We start from the raw sequence: 24,777 nt of genomic DNA, 5'->3' as shown, positions 1-24,777 counted from the left end.
AAGAGGACATTTAAAAATTTTACAACACCATCTATCTAGGTTTATGATACTATGGTGTTACTCACCAGACAATCTATTTCTGAGAAAGTTCTTAGACTCTTTGACTTTCATCCTTACAACAATTTTCAGTTATGGACTATGTCTCACCATATTAATAATTACCTCACGTTTTAGTTCTGATACTGTCGTTGATAAATTAGAAACTAGTTGTGTCATGTTGGTCAGCTGTGCCTGCAGCAATTGGATAGCTTCAGTTTGTCGCTGATCCTGTTAAAAGTAATTGACATTTTTGTTCTCAGTTAAATTTGTGGGGATATAATTGGAATATAATTTTTGTGTTTTGTTTTAGATTTTGCTATATGAAATTTTAAGTCAATGCAAGCTTTTTCAGTTCTCAAATAAGTTATTCTGAATATAAACACAAATAAATTTTATATATAACAAGAAACATAGAATAGCTGATCAGAAACAACCATTTTTTTAAAGAACCACCACCAGATTAATTAAAAAAAACCTTCTTCATCCACCTGTAGCATTATTCTATAAATTGAAGACTTGACAAGAATTACAAGTCAATTTTTGAACTGTGAATTAAAGAATTGTGGCTATACAAAAAAAAATAATTCCAAAAGATACATAGAAACATATAATCTTAAAACTCTAGATCATCTCTGCATCTTACAGAACAAATGAATTACATCACTTTTATTTAGCCTAACTCATTCACCCAATTTATGAGCTTTCCCTTATATAAATATTTTTGCACATACTTAGAATTTAATCTACTCCCCTTAATCCCCTTTCCCCCAACTCGCCTCTTTCTGTCCTATTTTTCCTAATGAGTGAGATTTATTTTTGTACTCAACTCTTCATGTGTGTGGTGACCAATTCAGTTAAATATTTAATTGCCAGGGGTTCCCATCCCAAGCCCCATCTTGTTTATTTGGATGGCTATTTATACACTTCAATTATGCAAGATAATTTTCCTCAAATCTTTTTTTCCCTCCCCACCAATGTTTTCTTCCATATGTGCTTTTTTAAAATGTATTTTGGAAGGCAACAGGGTTAAGTAACTTGCCTAAGATCCCAGAGCAAATATCAAATGTCTGTCACATTTGAGCTAAGTCCTCCTGACTTTGGAGGGGCTCTAGTCACTGTACCACCTAGCTGCCCTTCCATACTTCAAGATCAAGACATAGCAGAAAGCCAAGCCTTCTAATCAGACTTCCTCTATAACTACATGTAACATCTACCCCCCCAAATTAGAATGCTTGGGTCCTTATCATTGTTCATTTCTGTCTTTTTATTTTTCTTAAAATCTTGCATTTGAATGTCCAAACTTTAAAACAGCTCTGATCTTTTCACCAGAAATGCCTGAAAATTATCTATCTCATCATCCCCATAGGATTCTATGCTTAGTTTTGCTAAGTTATTCTGGATTGTAAAATCTTTTCATCTTTTGCCCTCTGGAACATCATATTCCAACCTCTTTATTCCTTCATAGTGGTGGCTGTTAAAATATGTGAGAATCTGATTATGGCTCCTTTCCTTCTGGTTTTCAGTATTTTTTACTTTGACCTTAAAGCTCTGGATTTTGGCTTTGCTATTTCTGAGTTTCATTTGGGGGGTTTCTTTCAAGAAGTGACTGGTAAATTCTATTTCCTTTGTCCTCTTGTTTCTAATAGCTCAGTATAGTTTTAAGGTTTCTTGAAACATGATATATCTATTCTAGAGAACTGAGTCAAATTTATAAGAATACAAGTCATTCCCAAATTGAAAAAGGTCAAAGTTTATGAAGAAGCTTTCAGATAAAGAAATTAAATCTAGCAAGCCATGCAAAAAATGCTCTAAATCATTACTGATTAGAGAAATGCAAATTAAAACAACTCTGAGATACTACTTCACAACCTATCAGACTGGATAAAATGACAAAAAAAGATAACAATCAATATTGGAGGGGATGAGGGAAAACTAGGATACTAACACATTGTTGGTGGAGTTGTGAACTGATCCAACCATTCTGGAGAGTAATTTGGAATTATGTCCAAAGGGCAATAAAACTGGACCTACCCTTTGATCCAGCAATACAGGCAACTGGGCCTGTATCCCAAAGAGATCATGAAAAGGAAGAAAAGACTCACATGTACAAAAATATTCCCAGCAACTCTTTTTATAGAGTCAAAGAAATTGAGTGGATGTCCATCAATTGGGGAATGACTGACCAAGTTCTGGTATATGAATGTAATGGAGCTCTACTGTTCTTTAAAGAAATCATGAGCAGATGCTCTTCAGAAAAGCCTGGAAAAGACTCGCAAGAGCTGAAGCCAAGTAAAAGGAGCAGAACCAGGAGAATATCGTACACAGTAACAGCAACACAGCATGAGAATCAATTATGATGGAGGCAGTTCTCCTCAGCTGTTCAGTGATCAAGGGCAATTCTAAAACTTGTGGTAAAGAATGCTATCTACATCCAAAGGGAAAAAAAATTGAATCTGAATGTAGACCAAAGCATACTATTTTCACTTTTTTAAAACTTGTTTTACCTCCCCCCCCATTTTCTCATGCTTTCCCTCTTTGATTTTGATTCTTCTTTTACAACATGACCCAATATGGAAATATGCTGTGATTGTACATGTTTAATCTATATAAGATTGCTGGTTGTCATGGGGAGAGGAGAGGAGGGAGGAAGGAAGTTAGAAAAATGTGGAACTCAAAAAACTTACAAAAAGATGAATATTGAAAACTATCACTACATGTAACTGGAAAAATTACATTAAAAAAAAAGATGTATCTAGTCTTTGTTTATGGCATTTATGTGATTTGCGAATTCTTTTGTTTTTTTCAGGTTAGTTGTTTTTGCTATAAGATAAATTACATTTTTAAGTCTTTTGATTGTTTTAATATTTGACTTAATATTTAATTATGACTTCAATGCAGTCTGTTCAATTTTTCAGGGACTTTAACCAATGATAATTTCCTTCCCAATCTTTCTTCCAAAGTTCTTATTTCTTTTCTAGTTTTTGATATTCTCATTTTAATGACAAAAACATTTTTAAACCCTTTTTAAAAGCTTTAGCTTCATCTTTTCAGGATTTCTCACATAATTTGTGTCCAACTATTTTTTTTTTATGATTTCACTCATAGATGCTCTGGGATCATTCTCTTTTCCTGGTTTTTTTTTCCCTTGAATAATAGCTTTATAAGATGAAGTCATTTTTTGTTTGCTTACTCTTCCAATTTATTTCATTCATCCAAAGTGTCTACAGTGTGCAAGGTAACAGTATGTCAAAGGGAAACATGCATACCCTGTTCAGCTTTATCTCATTTAATTCCACTTGCAAATATTCTGAAGTAGGGCCAATTTGCCCTCAAGGAATAGATAAAATTAGGTACATAACTAACCATAATGCAAAGTACAATATGTATTCAGGAAGGAAAAGATCTTTTTCTGGTTAATAGGCATTCTCTTACCTAGCATTCTGAGATATCAAATTGAAAAGCATCATGATTCCAAAAGACCCAAACCGACTTTTTTTAGGAATAATCATATTTCAAATATTATTTATTATGAAGAAACTACACTGAAATTCCTAAAGCTGATAGCTACACAGTCTGCCAAGAAAGGCCTTGAGAGTCTACCAACTCTAAATACAATAAATATTTTTTCTATTTTATCAGTAAGCTATTTACCAAAATTTATTATAATGGCTAGAAAGACTAATTACCTGTTCCTCAGCTATTCGAGAAGTGTTCTGAAGTTTAATTATAGTTTTATTAAAGGCCTTTTGCATTTCTTCCATTTGTTTTCGATACCTGCAAAATGAATATAGTTTTAAATTAATTTTCATTTTCCCCTAATTTATTTATTTTATATATAACCCATTTTCAAATCCTTCATTTTCTCCATCATTGACAACTCTTGTATTCACTGATTATTTATTGTGCTACTTATAAATATAAAGAAAAGAGGTTCTGGGGATATGCTAGAAACTGCTCTTTAGTGATAACATCATATTCGATCCTCAGTGGTCTAAGGCTTTTATTTGGTTTGAGGTTTTATTTGGGGAGATGAAGCATACCGGATAGATAATGATAGATGATTTTGGAACACAATAAAAGGATAAGTCAAGTGACAGGAAACAGGAGGTGTGACCTGACAGTGGTGTCTCACTAAATGTAACTTCTCCCCTAACCTGGTCTACTGAAATGCTACCATTTTTCTAAGGTCCAGTTCTGAAATTGCCAACACCATGTAAGTCTCCCCTGATCATTATTTTCAAACATTTGAAGGAGGATTGGTAGTCATATCTGAAACTATATTTTAATTCTCATGTGTCTGCCAATAGCAATTATCTATCATGTATCAAGAATTCTGTTAGGTGCTTTGGGCATACCAAAAAAAAAAAAATCTCCTGAAGTAGAGGTGGAGAGGGAGATGGTCCTGGACTGGAGCATATTCAATTGTTATCATCCAGGTTATAATATTTTGTGAAGGCCAAATGCTTTTGTATTCGACAGTCATTCATATAGCCAATTCCTATCTTGCAGTCAATTCATATAAAGAAGAAAAAATATTTAATCAACCTGTGTCAACTTGCAGTTACATCTAAAGAATATGCAACATTATGAACCCAAAGTTCTGTCTTTCCAAAGAAAAATGAAAGCTAAATTTCTTATCTCCCAGGATTAAGAAAATCATATAAGGATCATGGACAGGTCATTATCAGTATTACTAATAACTAGCATTTGTTGCTAATGGTTGCAAAATAAAATAATATATCTCATTTTAACCTCACAGCAACTCTCAGCAAATGCAATTCATCCCCATTTTACAGATGAGAAAAGTGAGGTGAGAGACGTCATGGTTATTTGTTTAAGTGTGTAAGGCAGGATTTGAAATCAGGTTCTATTCATTGTGTCTTCTCTGCTTCCCTTACTGCATCTAACTATTTCCTGGGGCACTCCTAAAGGACACACTGAAGTTAGAATAATGACCTGGAAGAACTCATCTGACTAATGTATAGCTGGACCCAGAAGAAGTGGGAGGTAATGAAAAGAATGGAAAAAAATATCAAGATTTTTCTAAGATCCGATGCTTCCATTCCTGAAGCAGTCCCCCACTCCAGCTGATCACAAAGCTGGTTCTTCAACCATTTAGTTAACAGTGAGAAGACACTGTGGAGGGCTAAGCTTGAAAGGCAAACTCAAAACTCCAACAAAATGCTATGGAGGGCTACAGGAGAACAGATGCAAGGGAACCAGGTAAAGTCAGCCCATCCTCAAGAGTCCAGCATGGAGCATTCTGCAGTTCCACAAGGGACTCACCTCCCACATTAAGTTCTTCTAAATTTTCCATCAATATGCAGAATTGCTTCTAATGAGCTCCTCTAAAGAGCTGGCAGGGACAAAGCGAGGAAGGAAAAATGAGCAAGCATACATCCTTACCATGGAAAAGCAAAAATGGCACTCTGATTTTTAATAGTTAAAAAGAAATAATGGATTTGGGGGCTCTCCCTCAGTTTATCCCAGGGGAAAGTAACCTTAGTTTAAAACCTGGATCTGAGGTCTGACCAGTATCACAGAAAAAGCAGCAACACAGAGGCAGAGAGATGAGGAAAGTTGAAGATCTGCCTAGTTCAGGGATTATAGGCTCACACCAGAGCTCCATGGAGGTGAGGTTGGGGCTGGATATATGGCTGCCTGAATCCAAATCCATTGCTCTCTTTAATTTCAAAGAATCCTACCAAAGATGGGCAAAAGTAATAATGTCTGTTCTGTAAGCTATATTGCTGAAAGGATTTGCCTGAGAGTTTCACCCTTCACTTTCCCCTTACTTTTCATCACTGTACGTATCTTGTTTATATAACATATTATAGGGAGACTGATCTCCTATGTATCTTCTTTCCCCAGTTATGGTATGAGAGAGTTACAATCAGGATTTATTAAAAGTCCAGTCCAATGGCCAGACAATGACGAAACACACTGTGTGGTACATGACTGTAATGGAATATTATTGTGATGAAATGATTAATATAGCAAAGATAGAGAAAATTGCATTAACTGATAAAAGTTGAAGTAAGCAAAATCTGGAATATATACAAAGACAACAAAATAAACAGAAGAAAGTGAAGGCTAACAAAGAACAGTTAAATAAGTGAAACTGAATGATGAAAAAACACAATGACTGTAGATCAAGTTTGTCCCTAAATAAGAAATATCATAAGGTTTCTCCTTCACATTAATATCTGGCATTTCTGACATAATTGTTTGTTTTCATCAACTTTTTTCTTCTAAGGTTGGGAAGGGAAATCCAGATGACATTAAAAAAACATAAATTTTTAAAAAGCTAAATATTCCCCATACAATCTGGCTTGTTTGGTGAATTCCTTTGTCTTTACACTAAATTTTCCCCAAATAAACAGTTCAATTCTTTTTTGATTAATGAATAAACCATTATTCTAAAAGGGATCTCTATTAATCTCTATTGGCAACATAAACTAAGATAATAAAATCATAAAAAATTACACATGTGTAATGAAAGCAAATATCCAAAGAAGGATTAGTAACACATAGAACAGTAGAACTGTTCTATATCAGTGACTCATTATTCACAAATAATCTAAAAATCTCACTTCAGCTCCCCACCAAACCAAAGCCAGTGAAAAGAAAGAAAACTGGTACATTTTAGTTTTACCATTATTCTACTTTTCCTTTTGTCCCTCTAAAATTCATGCAACAAAGTAATCCAAAGTTGGTTAAGACAAGAGAGAATATGAAACAATTCAAACCTGACACCCTTATAATATTAACCAGCTGTAGTTAAAGTTTCACAGTTAAAACTACCAAGAAAAAAAAAGTTAATTTAAACTGTAGGTAAATGTTGACTGGTACCATTATATTATATCAAGAATTCAATCCTGACATGCAATTTTTTTCTTTCTTTTATGTCCTAAGGATACTCCGGTCGGGAAAAAACACTACTTAACTTGAACTTCAAGGCACAACTGCTTCAATTCATCTTTCTGTGACCTTACCTTTGGCTAAGTTCTTCTAGGTATCGGCCACTGAGGGACATGTTGACTTCTAGGGCTTTAATACGGTTGTTAAGTCTCATGAATACAGACTCCTTTTGGTTGGATCCATGCACGAGGTTTCCATTAGCATACCCTAGATCTGTTGAATTTTGTAATTCAGCATAAAAATCCGGAGCTGTCCTCTGCAATCCACCATGCACAGGGATGGCCAGAAGCACCTCTTCTGCTGCTTGTTCCTCATCCCTCATGTCAGAGGCTGGAGAAGACTCCACAAGAGGAGGTGGGATGAGCTTGTGTGGGTCAGAGGTGGCCACCTTGGCTTCCTCATCTTCACTGTCTGCCACAGAGGCCGTGTGTTCAGGCAGCAGGATGGATTCTGAAGGCTTTAAGATCATCTGAACTGAGTTAACATCATCTCGAGTGCTACTGTCTTTAACTTCACCCATTGTATTTGTTTCATGGATCACAGAATGCTTTTCTACTGCAACAGAGCCCTCAGACTTTCTTTCTGTTTCTGTATAAACTTCAACAATGCTTTCTTGAGGAAAAAGCTGGGATACTGTCTGTCCTACTTCATGCTTGATAGGCTCGGGAATTTCCACCTTGGAGGGGGACTTGATTTCTGGAGTTACATCCAAAAGCACTGACTGTGACACAGCTGGTGGCTGGCTGGGCTCCAGTTCAAGAGCATCCTTGGTATGATTCATGAGATCTTCATGAACAACACTGCTTACGTTATCCATCACTGCAGTTTCAACTTCTCTCTCTATCTTACCATCCAATTCCTCCCTCTGAGGTGGGGACCCAGAGGCCTCCACTGACTTGGTGGTCAGTGGCAATGATGGCTGAGCTCTCACAGGGCTCTGCGTCTCTCTGATTCCTGTCATTCTGCTGCGCTGACGAGAAAGAGCAACTTTAATGGAACACCATTTAAGCAGATATTCTGAAAAGCTAGAAATGCAGCATGCCGTAGCTAGTTCGCTGCAATATGTTTGTGACTCTGGCTCAGACCAGGTTGGGGACTCCTCTTCCTGTTCATCATTCCCCAGAAGAGTGACTGTTGATGGGCTCAGTTCCTCCTCTTCTTCTTGGACCAGCTGTACAATTGGGCCTTCTTTAGGAGAGTCAAGGAAGGGTGGCTCTACATCTGGCAAATGACTTTCAGCAGTTACAAACCTAGAAAATAAACATCTCCATTACAAATTTAGAGGGAAATTCACATCCGGAGAACTTACCATGGATTCTGAATAGACCAAAGCTTACTGTTTTTAAAAGTTGTTTTATATATTATGGTTTCCCCCCCACCTTGTGGTTCTTTTTTCCCTTTATGATTTGATTCTTCTTTCACAACATGATAAATATTAATGTATGTTTAAACTAGTTATACATATATAACTTATATTAGATTGCTTTCTGTCATGGGGAGGGGGAAAGGAAAAAATGAAATCTTACAAAAAATTGGATGTTGAAAATCTTGGCATGTCAACTGTAAAAATAAATAATTTTTTAAAAAATCTAAAGGGTTTTTGATGGACTTGCTCATTACATCAGTGCAACAACCAGGGACAATTTAGGGCTATCTGCAATGGAGAATACCATCAGTGTCCAGAGAAAGAATTGTGGACTTTGAACAAAGACCAAAGACTATTACTTTCAAATTAGAAAAAAAAAACCCTTACTATCTCATTTTACGATCTCATACTTTATTTTTCTTCTCATCACATTCAACTTAGATCAATGTATACCATGGAAACAATGTAAAGACTAACAGATGACTTTCTGTGGGGGGGGGAGCAAGAACAGGGAGAAAATTGTAAAACTCAAAATAAATAAAATCTTTCTTAAATAAATAGTACTATCTTGGGGGAAAAAAACTAAAGGGTTTGAGATTTCAAAAAATCCATATTAAACATATCTGTTAATATTTTAGGTTAACTTTTCCTTTAAAACACATTCAATATTTCAAATAGTGTTCAAATATTGCAAACAGGTAATTATTTTTCAAAAGAAGCATTAATACCTTTTTATTTGGAAGCATTGCTAGATTGCTAGAACCCAGCTTACTAATTTTTCCAAGTGACTATGAATATGAAATGATACTAAATCAATCTCTAAGTTTCAAAAGGAAGTTCTTTTCATGTATACCATAAATATACCATAATGTGCCCAAGGGACATTATATGTGCTTAAAATTTTTAAATTTTAGACTCATTATAATTGGACCCTTTAACAAGTCCTTTTTGACGTATAATCATAACTAGTCTCAACAGAACAAAAGTGCTAAGAATACTAAAAAGGTCAAAATCATGAGTTTCGAGAAGGGGTTTTTGTTTTTACCCTGCTATAACAGACTCACCTGCTTTTTTTATGTTTTGCTTAGGATAATCAAGTCTGATTTAATATTCTAGTGGGAAAAGTAAATATAGATTTTTACAAGTAATACCTCACCTTCCCATTTCAATGGGATTCAAATTAATAAACATCCTTACTGCTTCTGTGCTTAATATTCTAGGGTACTACTACAAACTTACTCAGGTAATGGAATGGGGCTCGGCTCTGGATCTGGCATCTGAGGGGCCGCTGTGGCTGGAGCATTCTCAGATACACTCTTATTTCCTATTTTAAAAGAAATTATACACATCCACATTAAAAATTTGATAACGCAGAATATTTTCATAAGCTACAGTATGCATACCCTAGGAAAGAACTCTATTTTCTTAGGCAATGATAAAGAAAATAGGTTTATTACTAGAGCATATTGTCCTTTAAATAAATCTGCTGCGGGTTTCCTTAACAAAAGCAAAAAATCATGGTCAAACCTAATGATATTTAGCATTTTTCCCCAAGTGAATTCACTGGTAATTAAAGCAAAACAAATACCATATAGGTCTGAACATATTTCACACTTTCCTCTCCTTAAACCTAAGAATCATAAAAAGTGAGTGAGGCATATATATATGAGTGGTGCTATTTTTCAGTATGTGCTTTTTTCCCCCCACATCTCATTTTAAGGCAAGAGTATATATTAAGGTCCATATGGTAATACAAATAGTATTCTAACTTTCTATGTCTTCTATTCTGCTGAAGGAGAAAAGAAAATGATTATGCCATTAGTAGTAATTAACATATGACACCATGACAACAGAAGAGCTAAAGTCACAAAAAAGGTAGAAGGCAACCAAAAGACATAATGGAGCAGCTAGGTGGCGCAGTGGATAAAGCACCGGCCCTGGAGTCAGGAGTACCTGGGTTCAAATCTGATCTCAGACACTTAATTATTACCTAGCTGTGTGGCCTTGGCCAAGCCACTTAACCCCATTTGCCTTGCAAAAAAAAAAAAACCCAAAAAACAAACAACAACAACAACAACCAAAAAAAAAAAACCCCAAAACCAAAAGACGTAATATGGTGGGCACATATAGGCTCCTGCAGGTCACCATGTAGGGAAAATGGCAGATTATGATTAGCAACATGTACAGCTTGGAAAAGGAGGTAGGCTGTTTTACAGAATGAAAAGCAGCAGACAGAAAATCTGGTGTAGAATACTGCTATTTCTGAGATACAGAAAGAAGTCAAAGACCTCAGAATACTGTATAGACCACATATGAAGGATGATTTCAGAGAAAAAGCAGATAAAAATCACAGGAGAAGTTACAGGAGAGCTGCAACCTGTGTCAGCAGAAGATATAACAAAAAGTATGCTCATCATAAGTTCATCAAAGTAATAATTGTTGAGTTTTAAATATCATTTATTAAAACAGATAGTTTGTGCTCTAGGAAAGTACCAGGAGGTTAGTTGAATTCAAAGCTGAGCAATAACTTAGTCCATGACCGCAGAGTTCACAGCTTAGGGAAGTACAGATCACTGTAAGACAAACTATCAGACGTATTAGAGAATTACAAAACAAAATACTGTGTGAGAACTCTAGAGGAAAATTATAACCACAGGATTCAGGGAAGACTTCAATAATGGTGATGGCAGCTTTTAAACTGAGTTTAAAAATGGATATGATGAAGAAGAGATTAAATACCTAAACAACCCTATCTCAGAAAAAGAAATTCAACAAGCCATTACTGAACTCCCTAAAAAAAATCTCCAGGGCCTGATGGATTCAAAAGTGAATTTTACCAAACATTTAGGGAACAATTGGTTCCAGTCCTACATAAACTCTTTGGAGAAACAGGGAAAGATGGAACTCTGCCTCTTTCTATGAAACCAATATGGTACTGTTATCTAAACCAGGAAGAGTTAAAACAGAGAAAGAAAATTATAGACCTATTTCCCTGATGAATATAGATGCAAAAATCCTAAATAAAATCTTAGCAAAATGATTACAAGTCGTCACTAGGATAATACATTATGATCAAGTAGGATTTATTCCAGGAATGCAGGGTTGGTTCATTATTAGGAAAACTGTTAGTATACTCAATTATATCAACAACAAACCTATCAGAAATCATATGATCATATCAATAGATGCTGAAAAGGCTTTTGACAAAATACGGCATCCATTCCTATTAAAAACACTAGAGAGTGTAGGGATAAATGGACTGTCCCTTAAAATAATCAGCAGTATCTATTTGAAACCATCAACAAGCATTATACTCAATGGGGAGAGGCTAGAGGCATTCCCAATAAGATCAGGGGTGAAACAAGGGTGCCCATTATCACCACTACTATTCAATATTGTATTAGAAATGTTAGCATCAGCAATTAGAGAAGAAAAAGAAATTGAAGGAAGAAACAAAACTCTCACTCTTTGCAGATGACATGACTACAGAATCCCAAGAAATCATCCAAAAAACTACTGGAAACAATTAGCAATTTTAGCAAAGTTGCAGGTTATAAAATAAACCCTCATAAATCCTCAACTTTTCTATACATGTCTAGCAAGAAACAGCAGGAAGAGCTAGAAAAAGAAATCCCATTCAAAGTAACCTCAGACAATATAAAATATTTGGGAGTCTATTTGCCAAGACAGACTCAGAATCTTTTTGAAAACAATTATAAAACACTTCTCACACAAATTAAATCAGATTTAAATAACTGGGCAAATATCAACTGCTCATGGATAGGTAGAGCTAATACAATAAAAATGACAATTCTACCAAAACTAAACTATCTGTTTAGTGCCTACCAATCAAAATTCCAAAAAATTACTTTAATGAGCTAGAAAAAATCATAATAAAATAAAATAAAATTGTAAGTAAATAAAATAAAATAAAATAAAAAAGTCAAGAATTGCCAGGAACTTAATGAAAAAAAGTATAAAAGAAGGTGGTTTAGCCCTACCTAATCTAAAATCATATTATAAAGCATCAGTCATCAAAACTGTTTGGTATTGGCTAAGAAATAGTGGTGGACCAGTGGAACAGACTAGGTGTAAAAGCAGGAGATGATTATAGTAAGCTGCTGTTTGATAAACCCAAAGAGTCTGGCCATTGGGATAAAAACTCCCTCTTTGATAAAAATTGTTGGGATAATTGGAAGTTAGTATGGAAGAAACTTAGATTAGACCAACACCTCACACCCTTTACCAAGATAGGATCCAAATGGATCTTATAGACATAAAAAACAATACTATAAGCAAATTAGAAGATCAAGGACTAGTCTACCTGTCAGATCTATGGAAAGGGGAGCAGTTTATGACTAAGGAAGAGTTGGAGAACATCATCAAAAACCAATTAGATGATTTCGATTACATTAAATTAAAAAGCTTTTGCACAGATAAAACCAATGTAACCAAGATCAAAAGAAATGTAGTAAATTGGGAAACAATCTTTACAACTAATGATTCTGACAAAGGATTCATTTCTAAAATATACAGAGAACTGAGTCATATTTCTAAAACAAAAAGCCATTCCCCAATTGACAAATGGTCAAAGGATATGCAAAGGCAATTTACAGATGAGGACATCAAAGCAATCCATAGCTATATGAAAAAATGCTCTAAATCATTAATTATTAGAGAAATGCAAATTAAAGCTTCTCTGAAGTACCACCTCATACCTCTCAGATTGGCCAATATGACCAGGAAGGATAATGGTCATTGTTGGAAGGGATGTGGGAAATCTGGGACACTACTACTACACTGTTGGTAGAGCTGTGAACTCATCCAACCCTTCTGGAGAGCTATTTGGAACTATGCACAAAGGGCAACAAAAATGTGCATACCCTTTGATCCAACAATACCACTACTGGGTCTATACCCTGAAGAGATGAGGAAAAAGGGTAAAAACATTACTTGTACAAAAATATTTATAGTAGCCCTGTTTGTGGTGGCGAAGAATTGGAAATCAAGTAAATGTCCTTCAATTGGGGAATGGCTTAGCAAACTGTGGTATATATATGTCATGGAACACTACTGTTCTATTAGAAACCAGGAGGGACGGGATTTCAGGGAAGCCTGGAGGGATTTGCATGAACTGATGCTGAGTGAGATGAGCAGAACCAGAAAAACACTGTACACCCTAACAGCAACATGGGGGCGATGATCAACTTTGAAGGCTTGCTCATTCCATCAGTGCAACAATCGGGAACAATTTTGGGCTGTCTGCAAAGGAGAGTGCCATCTGTATCAAGATAAGGAGCTGTAGAGTTTGAACAAAGTGCAAGGACTATTCCCTTTAATTTAGAAAAAAACAGGTATCTTATTGTCTGATCTTGTTACCTCTTAGACTTCTCTTCTCTTCTTTAAGGATATGATTTCTCTCTCATCACACCCAATGTGGATCAAGGTACAACATGGAAACAAAGTAAAGACTGACAGAGTGCTTTCCATGGGGGGGTGGGGGGGAAGGAAGCAAGATTGGGAGGAAAATTGCAAAACTCAAATAATATCTTTAATAAAAATAAATTTTAAAAAATGGATATGAATTAAGAAGGTGAAGAGAGAGGAAGAAGGCCTCAAGACACAAAGAATAGACTAAAAGGAAGGAAGGTATGATAATGCAACATGTAAGGGCTAAAAAGTAATCCATTTTGAAGTAATACTGAAAAAGGTAAGATGATGTCTGATTGTGGACAATTCTAGTGTCCTAAATGGCAAGAAATTTAAGAGAAAGGAATGGTTATTTATTTATAACTGAAGATTCCGTTAATACACTGTGATAATAGTCTTAGTTCTAAACTGTCTTGGTAGACCATTAGAAAGAAAAATAGTTTAAGTAACAGTTGAAGCAACCATGAACAATAGTAATGAATGGAATAATTTAAAGTGTTACTTTAATGAACAAATGTCTTATATTGTGAATGCGGCTGTATCTGCTTTTATATGTAAGCAGGGAATTAATCCCTATTAATAAATGAATGAAATAAAGTTCTGCTAATAGCATCTTGCTACAAATATGGAACTAGTAATAGATCTAAAAGTAAATCTTAAGTATTTAATAAGATTTTCTTTTTGAAATCTAATTAGTTTATTAATTGTTCTTCTTAGGCAGTGTAATAGAACAGGTAGTATTTGAGAAGTCACATTTGAAAATAAGATACAAAAAATTAACAGGTACCTTCTGTGTCCACAAGGTCTTCAGTTTTTGCTCCCAAAATATTTGCGGCAATATTCACCATATTTAGGATGGCATCTAAACAGAGTACAACTAGTCAGTTACTGAATGACATGAAATGTCAATGCTTCAAACAATGTTTTCAAATCCTACAGTTAAGAAAAATCTCTATGCAATTCAAGTTTTAGCCAACAGGCTTTGAGCAAATTTATAACAGGTGTTACACTACATAACCAGTGTGCTCAATTCCAACTTTTCCATTTTGATGTATCTATGATTAATTTCAACTACTCCCAGCACTACCAATTCTCATCACATGTCCATAAACTCCTATACAATCTCCTCCAAACCTGGAGGGGAGGAAGAGAGTGATATTTATGTTTGTTAGATTTCCTTAGAAAATGAGGCGAGTATGCATCAATATTCATTTTCCATTTCCTCTATTTCTATTTCCTCTATTTCTATTTCTAATAGAAAATATCTGATGACTTCAACATCTCAATTGCACACTCTATGTTATTGTTTTTATTCTCTTTCTTACCTGATGGGACAGTTTGATCTTCAAAGTTACAGGCATAGCTACCATCAGCTATAAACAGCTGATTCAGGAATGACTCACACTGATATAATCATTTCCTCTGTCTTTCTTTTTTCCAGTTTTTCCAAGGCAATGGGGTTAAGTAGCTTGCTCAAGGTCACACAGCTAGGTAATTATTAAGTGTCTGAGGCTGGATCTGAACTCAGGTCCTCCTGACTCTAGGACTGGTACTCTATCCACTGCATCAATGAGTTTCCCTTTTCTGTCCTTTTTTGCATTACTATTTTATTTCATAGTTATTATGTGATGACAAGTAGACTCAGAGTAGATATCTAAGTTGGTGCTTAGCCTTTGTTCTCTCTTGTTTCTTATTTCCGAACTGAGTTTTCCAACATAATTCTTCCCTCTTCTTCAATTTGTGCCAATTCCTCTTTCAAAGGATATATTGATTTAACTTGGAACTTCTTATTGGGTTCATCATAAATATACTTGCAATATATATTCATTCTTTTATAATTTACCTTGGTGCCTAAAATGCAACTATCTTTACAATGATCTTTTGGCAAATATTCACCATCCAATGCGAAAGGATCAAATGTTTCACAAAATTATATTTTAATTACTTTTGTATAAAATGCTAAAATCCATTTCTGCCATCTCTTTTATTTCTTCAAGTAGATTTTACCAAATCCATCCTTCCATTTTTCTGGTTTTATTTATGATGAGAATAATGAGTCAATATTAGTATGATTGTTTGTTACTGCCTCCTCCACTACAAAAGTGAATAGGTTGATCCAGCAATATCACTATTAGGTCTTTATCCCAAAGAGATCATAAAAAGGGAAAAAGATCCACATGAACAAAAATATTTATGGCAACTCTTTTTGTAGTGGCAAAAAACTGGAAATTCAGGGGATGCCCATCAATTGGGGAACAGTCAAACAAATTATGGTTTAGGAAATCATGAGTGGTCAGACTTCAGAAAAACCTGGAAAGAATTACATGAACTAACAGAAATACTATGAGATACTATATACTATGAGATACTATATACTATATATATATATATATTATATACTATATACTATATATATTATATACTATATACTATATATACTATATACCATATACTAAATACTATGAGATACTATACTATAATACTATGATGGGACTCAGCTCCTCTCAAGTAGTTCAGATTAAAGATAATCCTAAAAGACTCATGCTGGGAAGTGCCATCCACATCCAGGTAAAAAAAACATTTGAATGCAGACCCAAGAAAACTACTTACACTTTTTAAAAGTTGTTTTATGTTTTTTCTTCCCCTTTGATTCTAATTTTGCTTTCACAACATGACTAGTATGGAAATATGTTAAAAGATGATTGTACATGTACAATCTCTATCAGATTACTTACTGTCATGGGAAGGGAAGGAAGGGGGAGTGGTAGAAAAATGTGGAACTTCAAAGTCTACAAAAAGCTGAATGTTGAAAACTATCTTTGTATGTGCTACACAGAACTGAAGGCTATTCTGAACTTTTTTTTCATTTTATGGTGTGTCAACTCCAAATAATACAACAACAGGTCTTGAGTCAAACACTGAGCTTCTCTGTGCTTTGTTTTTGGGGTCTAGGAGCATTTTCAACATGGTAGAAACTAAAAGAACCTCATTAGCATAGCTTTCACAAATTCAAGGTTCACACCACCAGGCATTATTTGAAAAGGATAAATCAGAACACAAAAGTACGTTCCAAGAAAATACATAGACAAAATACAGCAAATGTGCCAAAATGTTACATTGGAAGGTGATAGAAGGGAGTGATAGGAAAAAGGCAGTAGTCAACACAGAATTAATGTTGCCCTGCTTTTCTTCTCTTGATTTGGGAAGTAGAAATAACAGAGAAATAAAAAGGACAGAAGAGGATAGCCAAGTTATAGGTGAATTATTTGAAAATTATCTTGGAATGCTTTACAGAACTCCCAGCTGCCAACTTTATTCACTTCATCCTAGAGACAATTCCTTGTTAGATAACTAGAGAATTAAGACATTTTTCATTTGTTATGAATTCAAAACTGCATATTCAGATTACTGTTAAATGTCTATAATGATACAAGGTCCAGTCAACATGCTCAAAAGACATGATTTTACAATTAGTCTACTATTTTCTATAAACAACTGAAAAATATACAAAGGATCTCACAAATTGTTCTGACACCTATATTCATATCAGCACTTATGAAAGATGATCAATAACTATAAGCTAAAGCTTAACACATGCAGTAGGGAGATATCTTTAATACTTAAATAAGATTAATAGACTGACATTAGTTCATCTAGCCTCTCAAGCTAGGATTGATGAAAATGTCCTTGGCATAGTAGGAAACCCCAACAAGTCCCTGATTCTGGTGAAAAACATTTCTTTTGTCCACATGCTACATGTTTTCCCTGTTTAAACTTAGAATCTATAATGTTCTTAATATTGTCCATTTGATCTTCTTATTGATATAGTTTAATACAAGAATACTAATATGTAGATTATTATTATTATTATTATTATATAGTATATGTCATATATATTACTAAATTAAATGGAAATATATGGAGGCAACTAAATGGCACAGTGGCTATAATGCTAGTAGTGATAGGATCCAGGGAAGTCCCAAGTTCAAACACAGTTTCAGCCACTTGTTAGCTTGTATCCCATGGCAACTTCAGTTACCTAACTTTATATATTTTAATATATAAATTATTTTATTTTATATATGTTTATATATTTTTATATATTAGTCTTTGACAACTTCATTATCATAATCTCAAAGAACCAAGAACCCACCTAACAAAAAAGGTGATTTTGACCATGGTCAAGAATCTTAAGATTTCTGTCCTTTCAAGTATTTGTTTCAGGTCTCAAAAAGAACTGGAATACTTATAGCAGTTTCTACCTTCTCTTTTCCCCCATCCCATTTCTATAGGTATAAGAAAAACAAAAGAGTAAGAGGGATGACAGGAGAAAAAATGTTTCTATTACTAAAAGTAACTTGGTTTTCCTGTTGTGCTGTGCTGTTTACCATACATTTCTTTCGGTAACTTTTCAAAGTTCTGTAGAAGAAACTTACTTTACTGATGGCATGTCCTCTGCAACTGAGAGTCTTAATGGAGCTAATAGCCTCGAGCTCTTAGATGTTAAGCTACTCTGAGAGTATACAGCCAATCTTTGTCAGAAGAAAACATGTGCCCATGTCTTCCTGCCTTTGAAGTCATGTTGCTATATATATTAAATCACACTGCATCCAAATTCCTTCTTATGAGGGTTTACTAAAATGTAGGTAGCTCCTAAATAGTTTTTGTGCCCTGACTGCCTCCAGATGGAGAATGATAATGGGAAGAAGTTTTTGTTAATGACTGGAGAAGAAAACTGCTATGGACAGAAGAGAAATTCATTCAAATAAAACACTGGCTCTCTGAAGGACAGAAAGCAAATATAGCAAATTCAAGTTAATATTCATTTGATTTTGCATAGCAAACCTAACAAATTTAAATGCTAAATGGTATTAGACTTCTATTGAAAAAACTTAATTTTGAAGAAATTTGAAGAAATATACCAGAATAATAAGTCACATACCAGCCTGTATTATGACCTGTATTAAGTATTTATTATATTTTAAATTTTAATTAAAGAAATATAATACTGTGTTTCTGTAGTATTATGTCTTACTGTAGTGTATTTTCACAAAGGGAAGCACACAGCCACATATGCACACTCTCTCTCTCTCTCTCTCTCTCTCTCTCTCTTCTCCTTTGAACCATTTCTTCAAAGTATGCATTACTGGATCTTCATCCAGGATATGCCTGATTAGCCTGATAGATTATCCATAGGGCTCTGTCCTAGCTGGGCCTTCTTCTCTGATCCCTCTAAAATTTCACTTAGTAATTTTATCAGACCTGATGGATTCAATTCTCTGTCATTTCTCTGACATTAATTCTCAAATTTACTTAACCTCCCCTAATCTCTCTGCAGATCTCTAGTGTTAAATCTCCAAATGGCTACTGACCATCAAGAACTGGATTATTCAGTTTATTTCTTAAACTCAAAAAGGCCAAAATGAAACTCATTTTCCCACTCCCCTCTGTACATCTCTCCAAATCCCCCCAATTCCCAACTTCTCTTATTGCCAAGGGTTCCACAATTCTCCCAATCACCAAGGTTCACAGCCTAGAGATCATTATCAAGTCCTCATTCTCACTCAACTTCCAGATTCACTAAGTTGCCAGGGTCTATTGATTGGTCCTCTATGATCTCTCACACATGTGGCTCCCCTCTCTCCAGACACTGCCACTTATCCTAGGTCAGAACCTCCTCACCCCACAACTGCACTATTGCAACAGTCTTCTTAGGTGATTTCACTGCCATAAATCTCTCTCCACTCCAATCTATCCTCCACCAAGTTGTCAAAATGATCTTCCTAAAAAGTACTGATCTGACACATCATACCCCCACCCCCATACCCACACATTCAAAAAACTCCAGAGGCCAATGGTTCCTTATCATTTCCAGAATCAAATATAAAATCCTTCCTATCCCCATCCCTCCTGTTCTATTTTTTAACATTGCATCCTTCCCTCTCTCCACCCTTTACTGTTCCTTGAACAAGACACTTCACTTCCACATTGACAGTTCTACTAAAACAGAGAACATGCTATGACTCAGTTAGTATAACAGTACTACACTTGCATCACAAAACCAATTCTTTCCTTTTATATATACTGGCACCACAGTATGCTAAGATACATACTCTGGGCTTTTTTCCCCTTTGTCTAGTCATTTCTTGTCCATCCTTGCTAACTCTATGTATTGTTGTATCTCTCTTCTCAATATCCTTTGAGACTCAATAATATTCTCTTCAAAAGTCAATTAACATTTCCCCGCCTTCCCTTTCTTCTCTTTTATCAATTCTCTGTGGATATAAGGAAGCCACAAATTGTGTCACAGCAAATGTTAGAAATATCCAAGTGGGTCATAGAATGAAAAATTTGGGAAAGCTCTACAAAATGTCAGGGGAGAAATACTTACTTGTAGCAGAACCAAGAAGATTTTTTGAAGATTTGTCCTCTCCAGTACTATAATCCAAAGGATAATCTGTTTAAAATGAAATAATCTCTCATCATAAAAATTAGGCCATGTCAATAACTGTAGTCCTACCTAGAAATTAAAAATAACTGGAAACAACAACACAATAGCAAGAAATTCAATTATCTATTAAGTACTTGCTGTGTGTCAAACAGTGCACGATGTGCTGGGAACAAAAAGAAAAATCAAAACAGTTCCTCTCCTAAAATACCTAACATTCTCTCATACACACACACACACACACACACACACAAAAACAAAATAAAATGTCCCTTCCTCCTCGTAACCTTTTTTCATTTTATATAATACATATTATATAAATATAAATTTATATATAATAAAATTATATAAATTATATGATATATGTTCACCTGAAGCTCAATGTGTCAGAAGGCTATACTCTGCAATGTACTCAACATAAGGCCAGAGTGAGTCAACCTGTGAAGGGCTTTAAAAAGCCAGAGAGTTTACATTTGATACTAAAGGTAGTAGGATGTCATTCAAGTTTACTGAATAAGGAGCGATATAGTTAGACACAAAGATTTTAAGAAAATCCCTTTTGAAGAATGGACAGGGTTACCAATAGAAGACTTCTGCAATGGTTCTTCAATGACCATGTATGAAGCTTGTACTGTCCAGGTACAGGATTAAGCACTAGGGAAACCCACAAAAAGGTTCAAGACTATCCCTGCCCTGAAGAAGCTCACTACGGGGAATGAAGGACTAAACCTGGAAACAAAAGGGGAAGGGTGGGAGAGAGAAGAGGGAGAAAGAACAGGCTTTGGTGAATGGTTAGAGATGTGGGATAAATGTGAAGAGAGTAAAGAAGAGAAACTACAAACTTAGGTGATTAGAAATCAACAATGTATACAGTGGATCAAGTGCTTAAAGATCTGAATTCAAATCTAGTCTCAGATCCTTATTAGCTGTTGACCTTGAGCAAGTCACTTCCCCTGCTTGCTTCTGTTTCCTTGTCTATAAAATGGGAATCATATTAGTACCTCACTTCCAGGATTGTTGAGAGCTCAACATCAAAGTGCTTAACACAGGGCCTGGCAGAGACTAGTTAATTAATCAATAACAAGTTTCCTTTCTTCCAAGAAGAAAATGCTATCAACAAAAATAGGGAAATTTGGAAAGGAGTTGAAAGTGGAAGACAGTGGGTTTGACACTTACAGGACATCTAGTCTGAAAAATTCAAGAGACAGTTGGAGGTACATGAGAGTTGGAAACAGATTTGAGATTATCTATAGAGATGTTAACTGAACTGCTAAGAAATAGTAAGGTCATCAAGTAATAAAGTGTGAAAAGAGTTAAAGGGTTCAATTACAAGTAGAGGTTATAGTATGAATGAGTTACAAAAATCTATGGAAGGAGTGGAACATTTGTAGCAATTAAAGAACTTAAAACTTAAAAGGGTTCTTGGAGGTCAGGTCATCTGCGTCAACTCTCTTTTATTTATATAGGTTACATATAAGAGAAGAAAATACTGCCCAGTGAGATGGAGGGAGGAGGTCAAAGACACAAAGGTACATTTGAAATATTATAAATCGCACCTCTGAAATTCAACTCAAGCTTCCCGATTCAGCATTATGGACAGGACCCAGGGACTGTAGTCAGGAGATGAGATTCAAAAACAACCTAACTAGCCATGGGACTGTGGGCATGACACTTAATCTGGCTGTACCTCAAACACACACATGTGCACACACACACATATATAAACACACAGAGTTCATGAAGGGAAAACTGAAAGTCAAGGGGTTAAAATGGCCAAAAATAAGTTGGAGTCATACATTTTGGCTACTTTTCAAAACTGTAAAATCAGGATCACTCAGTAATTTTTTTTGAGTGACAAAGAGATATTGTATTAAAGGAAAAGTAAAATGCTAAAATTTATACTATACCTCTAGATGACTTACCATAGTCCTCATCAAATAGCTCTTGTCTTTCAGACTGGTATTGTGAATCAGCTATTTCTTCATATTCTTCAACCATGCTGGTGCCAAATACCCTAGAAACATCAATTTATAATAAGATATTCTCCAATACCAAGCTGAAAAAGTTTATATTCATAAAAGGACACACACACACACACACACACACACATATATATATATATTATCCACATAATGATGTCAATAAAAATTTGAAGCTTAAAAATGTATTCTTGACAATTAAGTTTTTTCAAGTGTTTTATGACTAAAATTTCAAATTCATGCAAAAATACAAGATTACTTTGAATAAACTAATCAACTAAAATTTCTCCCATATCATAATTGATCAGCAAAACATAAACCTAATTTTCAACATGAATCTGAAGATTCCAACTTTGTGAAATTTTTAAAATTCTAGGTAAAAAGGGGTGCCTTGCTTTCTATTGATCTATCTATATCTATACAAGCAAACATGAAAGAATTCTCATTAAACAATGTAGTTTAAACTAAACATATCAGAATTTTTAAAAAGTTAATTGTGAAATATTTTTAAGGGCTTAAAAATCTATGAAATAAAATTAGTGCTTACTTTTCTTCCAGAATATGCATTATGTAATATGCATTACCTTATAAGGCTTAATGGACAAAAGTGTTCTGATCCAAAATGTGATAACAACTCCACCTAAAGAATAAAAGTATTTAAAAACTGGTAACCTAAAAATGATTTACCCTTATTACAATTCAAGTTAGAGATCCAAGTTTTACACTTTCAATAATTTTACAAGGTATTTCCAGAGAGAAAGTGCGAGAGAAGAATAGGAAAAGGGAGGGGGGAAGCTTGGAAAGTTTTGTTTTTGCCATGCATTAAGATGGTGAGCTGCAAGATATGCATTCAACATTCCAAAAGAGAAGGTCTCTAACCTTTATGTATTTGATGAACATCTGAAGCAAGAGAAAGGAAAAGAAAAAGATATCAGTACAAAGTCTAGATAACAAGCAAATTCAAATATTTTTAAATTACATTTTCTGGAAAAAGTACAGAAAGAAACACACTGTAATGGATAAAGTTGTAGTACTCGCACATTCTGAAAAGAAACTCAACCTTGATTCTTATTCTTACTATAATCTAACAATATACCTTAATGCCTACATCAAAATAAAGAAAATCAGTTTTATAATTCTCAAACATTTGGTCTCTTTAGTTAAAATAATCTCGATTTACCAACCAGATTATTAGTTTGTCAAAATTATATAATATTGGCAAATCTCAATATTTATTAGATGCAGGAAAAATGAAAATAGCACAAAGGAATGAAATAACTAGTCTCTTAATAGCTGTTCTTCCTACATGAGTTAAATCACACAGGTATACACATATAAATGTAGTGTTAATGGAAATTGTCCTTAAATGAAAGATTATCTATAGTGTGCCATTCTATTTTAAAGAAGTAATTTCAGGCAAAGTAATGACAAGGTCAAAATAGTTAAACGCATATTTTTTATTAAGATATAAGAATCCTTTTAAGTATCATTTACTAATTTTAAATATCAATGACAGGAAGATATATAGTAAAACTATAGTACAAGGCAAAAAAATGTTTAAAAAGAACTAGACTTTCCAAATTTTGTCCCTGGTGAAGGTTAAAGAAAATCCAAGCATAATCCTAAGATTGAAATGAAAATGATCTGATTTGGTATTGAGTTCCAAATATATTTTACAGATAAGGAAACTGAGACACAGTATTTGGAGTATTAAGTAATTTGTCCAAGGTAACACAGTATTAGGAGAAAGTGCTTGAAATCAAGTCTTTTGACTCCAAAAACAAAACACTCTTTCTACTGCAACAAGTATATATAAGAGAACCAAAGATAACCGGTTCTGACAATTAAGACCTAATTAATGAAAATCTTTGGTGGCTCATTTTGCAAAAATGATAAGCATGGGAAAAAAAGTCCTAAGCCTCCTATAATGAAAATGGAGTAATCTGTTTAAGGACTCAACAACTTGAGTAGTAAATTTTGAAACAAAATATATTCATGTTGTTAAAATTGCACCTCTACATTTAATAACAAATTGCACCTCTACAATTAATAAGCAACAAAAATAAATAATGAACATGTCACTACTTTGCATTGTTGTTACAAAATGGTATCAAAAGCAAAATAAAATTTCATACTTTTAGGCTAAGAATATGAATACTACAAGTTTACCCATTTGCAGATGCTAATTAAATACATGCTAATAAGCAAATAGTAAAACCCCCAGAAAACCAACAGCTAGCTATAAATTATTATAAGAACAGTAAAAGTGATCAATGCAGTTGCTATTCAAAAAGTCACTACACTAGCCATAACAGCAATTTCAAAGTTTGCAGCTACGGATAGAAAGGTGAGAGAAAGGCACGGCTGTTATCTCAAATCCAATTTTAACTATAATTTTATTTATTTAACTAGGAGAGAGTAGAAAAGGGACATTAAAAAAATCTTTAAAGCTGAACATCAAAAGTAAGAATTCTACATACAACATATTTCATGTATCTACATAAGACCAAGAATTTGGAACAATTTGCTCCTGTCAATATTTTAAGATACATGAAAACATTTTTATTTTTTAATATTTAATTCATTAGTGTAGA

At 34.4% G+C, this 24,777-nt stretch overlaps 1 protein-coding gene across 3 annotated transcripts in view; it reads right to left on the bottom strand.

Annotated features, from left to right (window-relative positions):
* Positions 1-59: 59 nt before the first annotated feature.
* Positions 60-24,777, bottom strand: part of SUCO (SUN domain containing ossification factor) — an 86,321-nt gene continuing 61,603 nt past the window's right edge. The window contains exons 11-19 of one of the 3 annotated variants that reach the window (XM_074222035.1): positions 23,063-23,083; positions 22,768-22,823; positions 22,127-22,218; positions 20,148-20,213; positions 14,544-14,618; positions 9,566-9,650; positions 7,035-8,210; positions 3,726-3,813; positions 60-267 (exon numbers count right to left, since the gene is read on the bottom strand). In XM_074222035.1, the coding sequence (XP_074078136.1) occupies positions 130-267; positions 3,726-3,813; positions 7,035-8,210; positions 9,566-9,650; positions 14,544-14,618; positions 20,148-20,213; positions 22,127-22,218; positions 22,768-22,823; positions 23,063-23,083 (1,797 nt within the window). In that variant the 3' untranslated portion in view covers positions 60-129. The remainder of the gene's footprint in view (positions 268-3,725; positions 3,814-7,034; positions 8,211-9,565; positions 9,651-14,543; positions 14,619-20,147; positions 20,214-22,126; positions 22,219-22,767; positions 22,824-23,062; positions 23,084-24,777) is intronic. The other 2 variants (XM_074222036.1, XM_074222034.1) reach the window with 2 other exon arrangements.

Source organism: Macrotis lagotis, chromosome 2, assembly GCF_037893015.1.
Source record: "Macrotis lagotis isolate mMagLag1 chromosome 2, bilby.v1.9.chrom.fasta, whole genome shotgun sequence".
NCBI lineage: Eukaryota > Metazoa > Chordata > Mammalia > Peramelemorphia > Peramelidae > Macrotis > Macrotis lagotis.
Note: the sequence above shows the minus strand (reverse complement) of the source record. Positions and strands in the feature narration are given on the sequence as shown.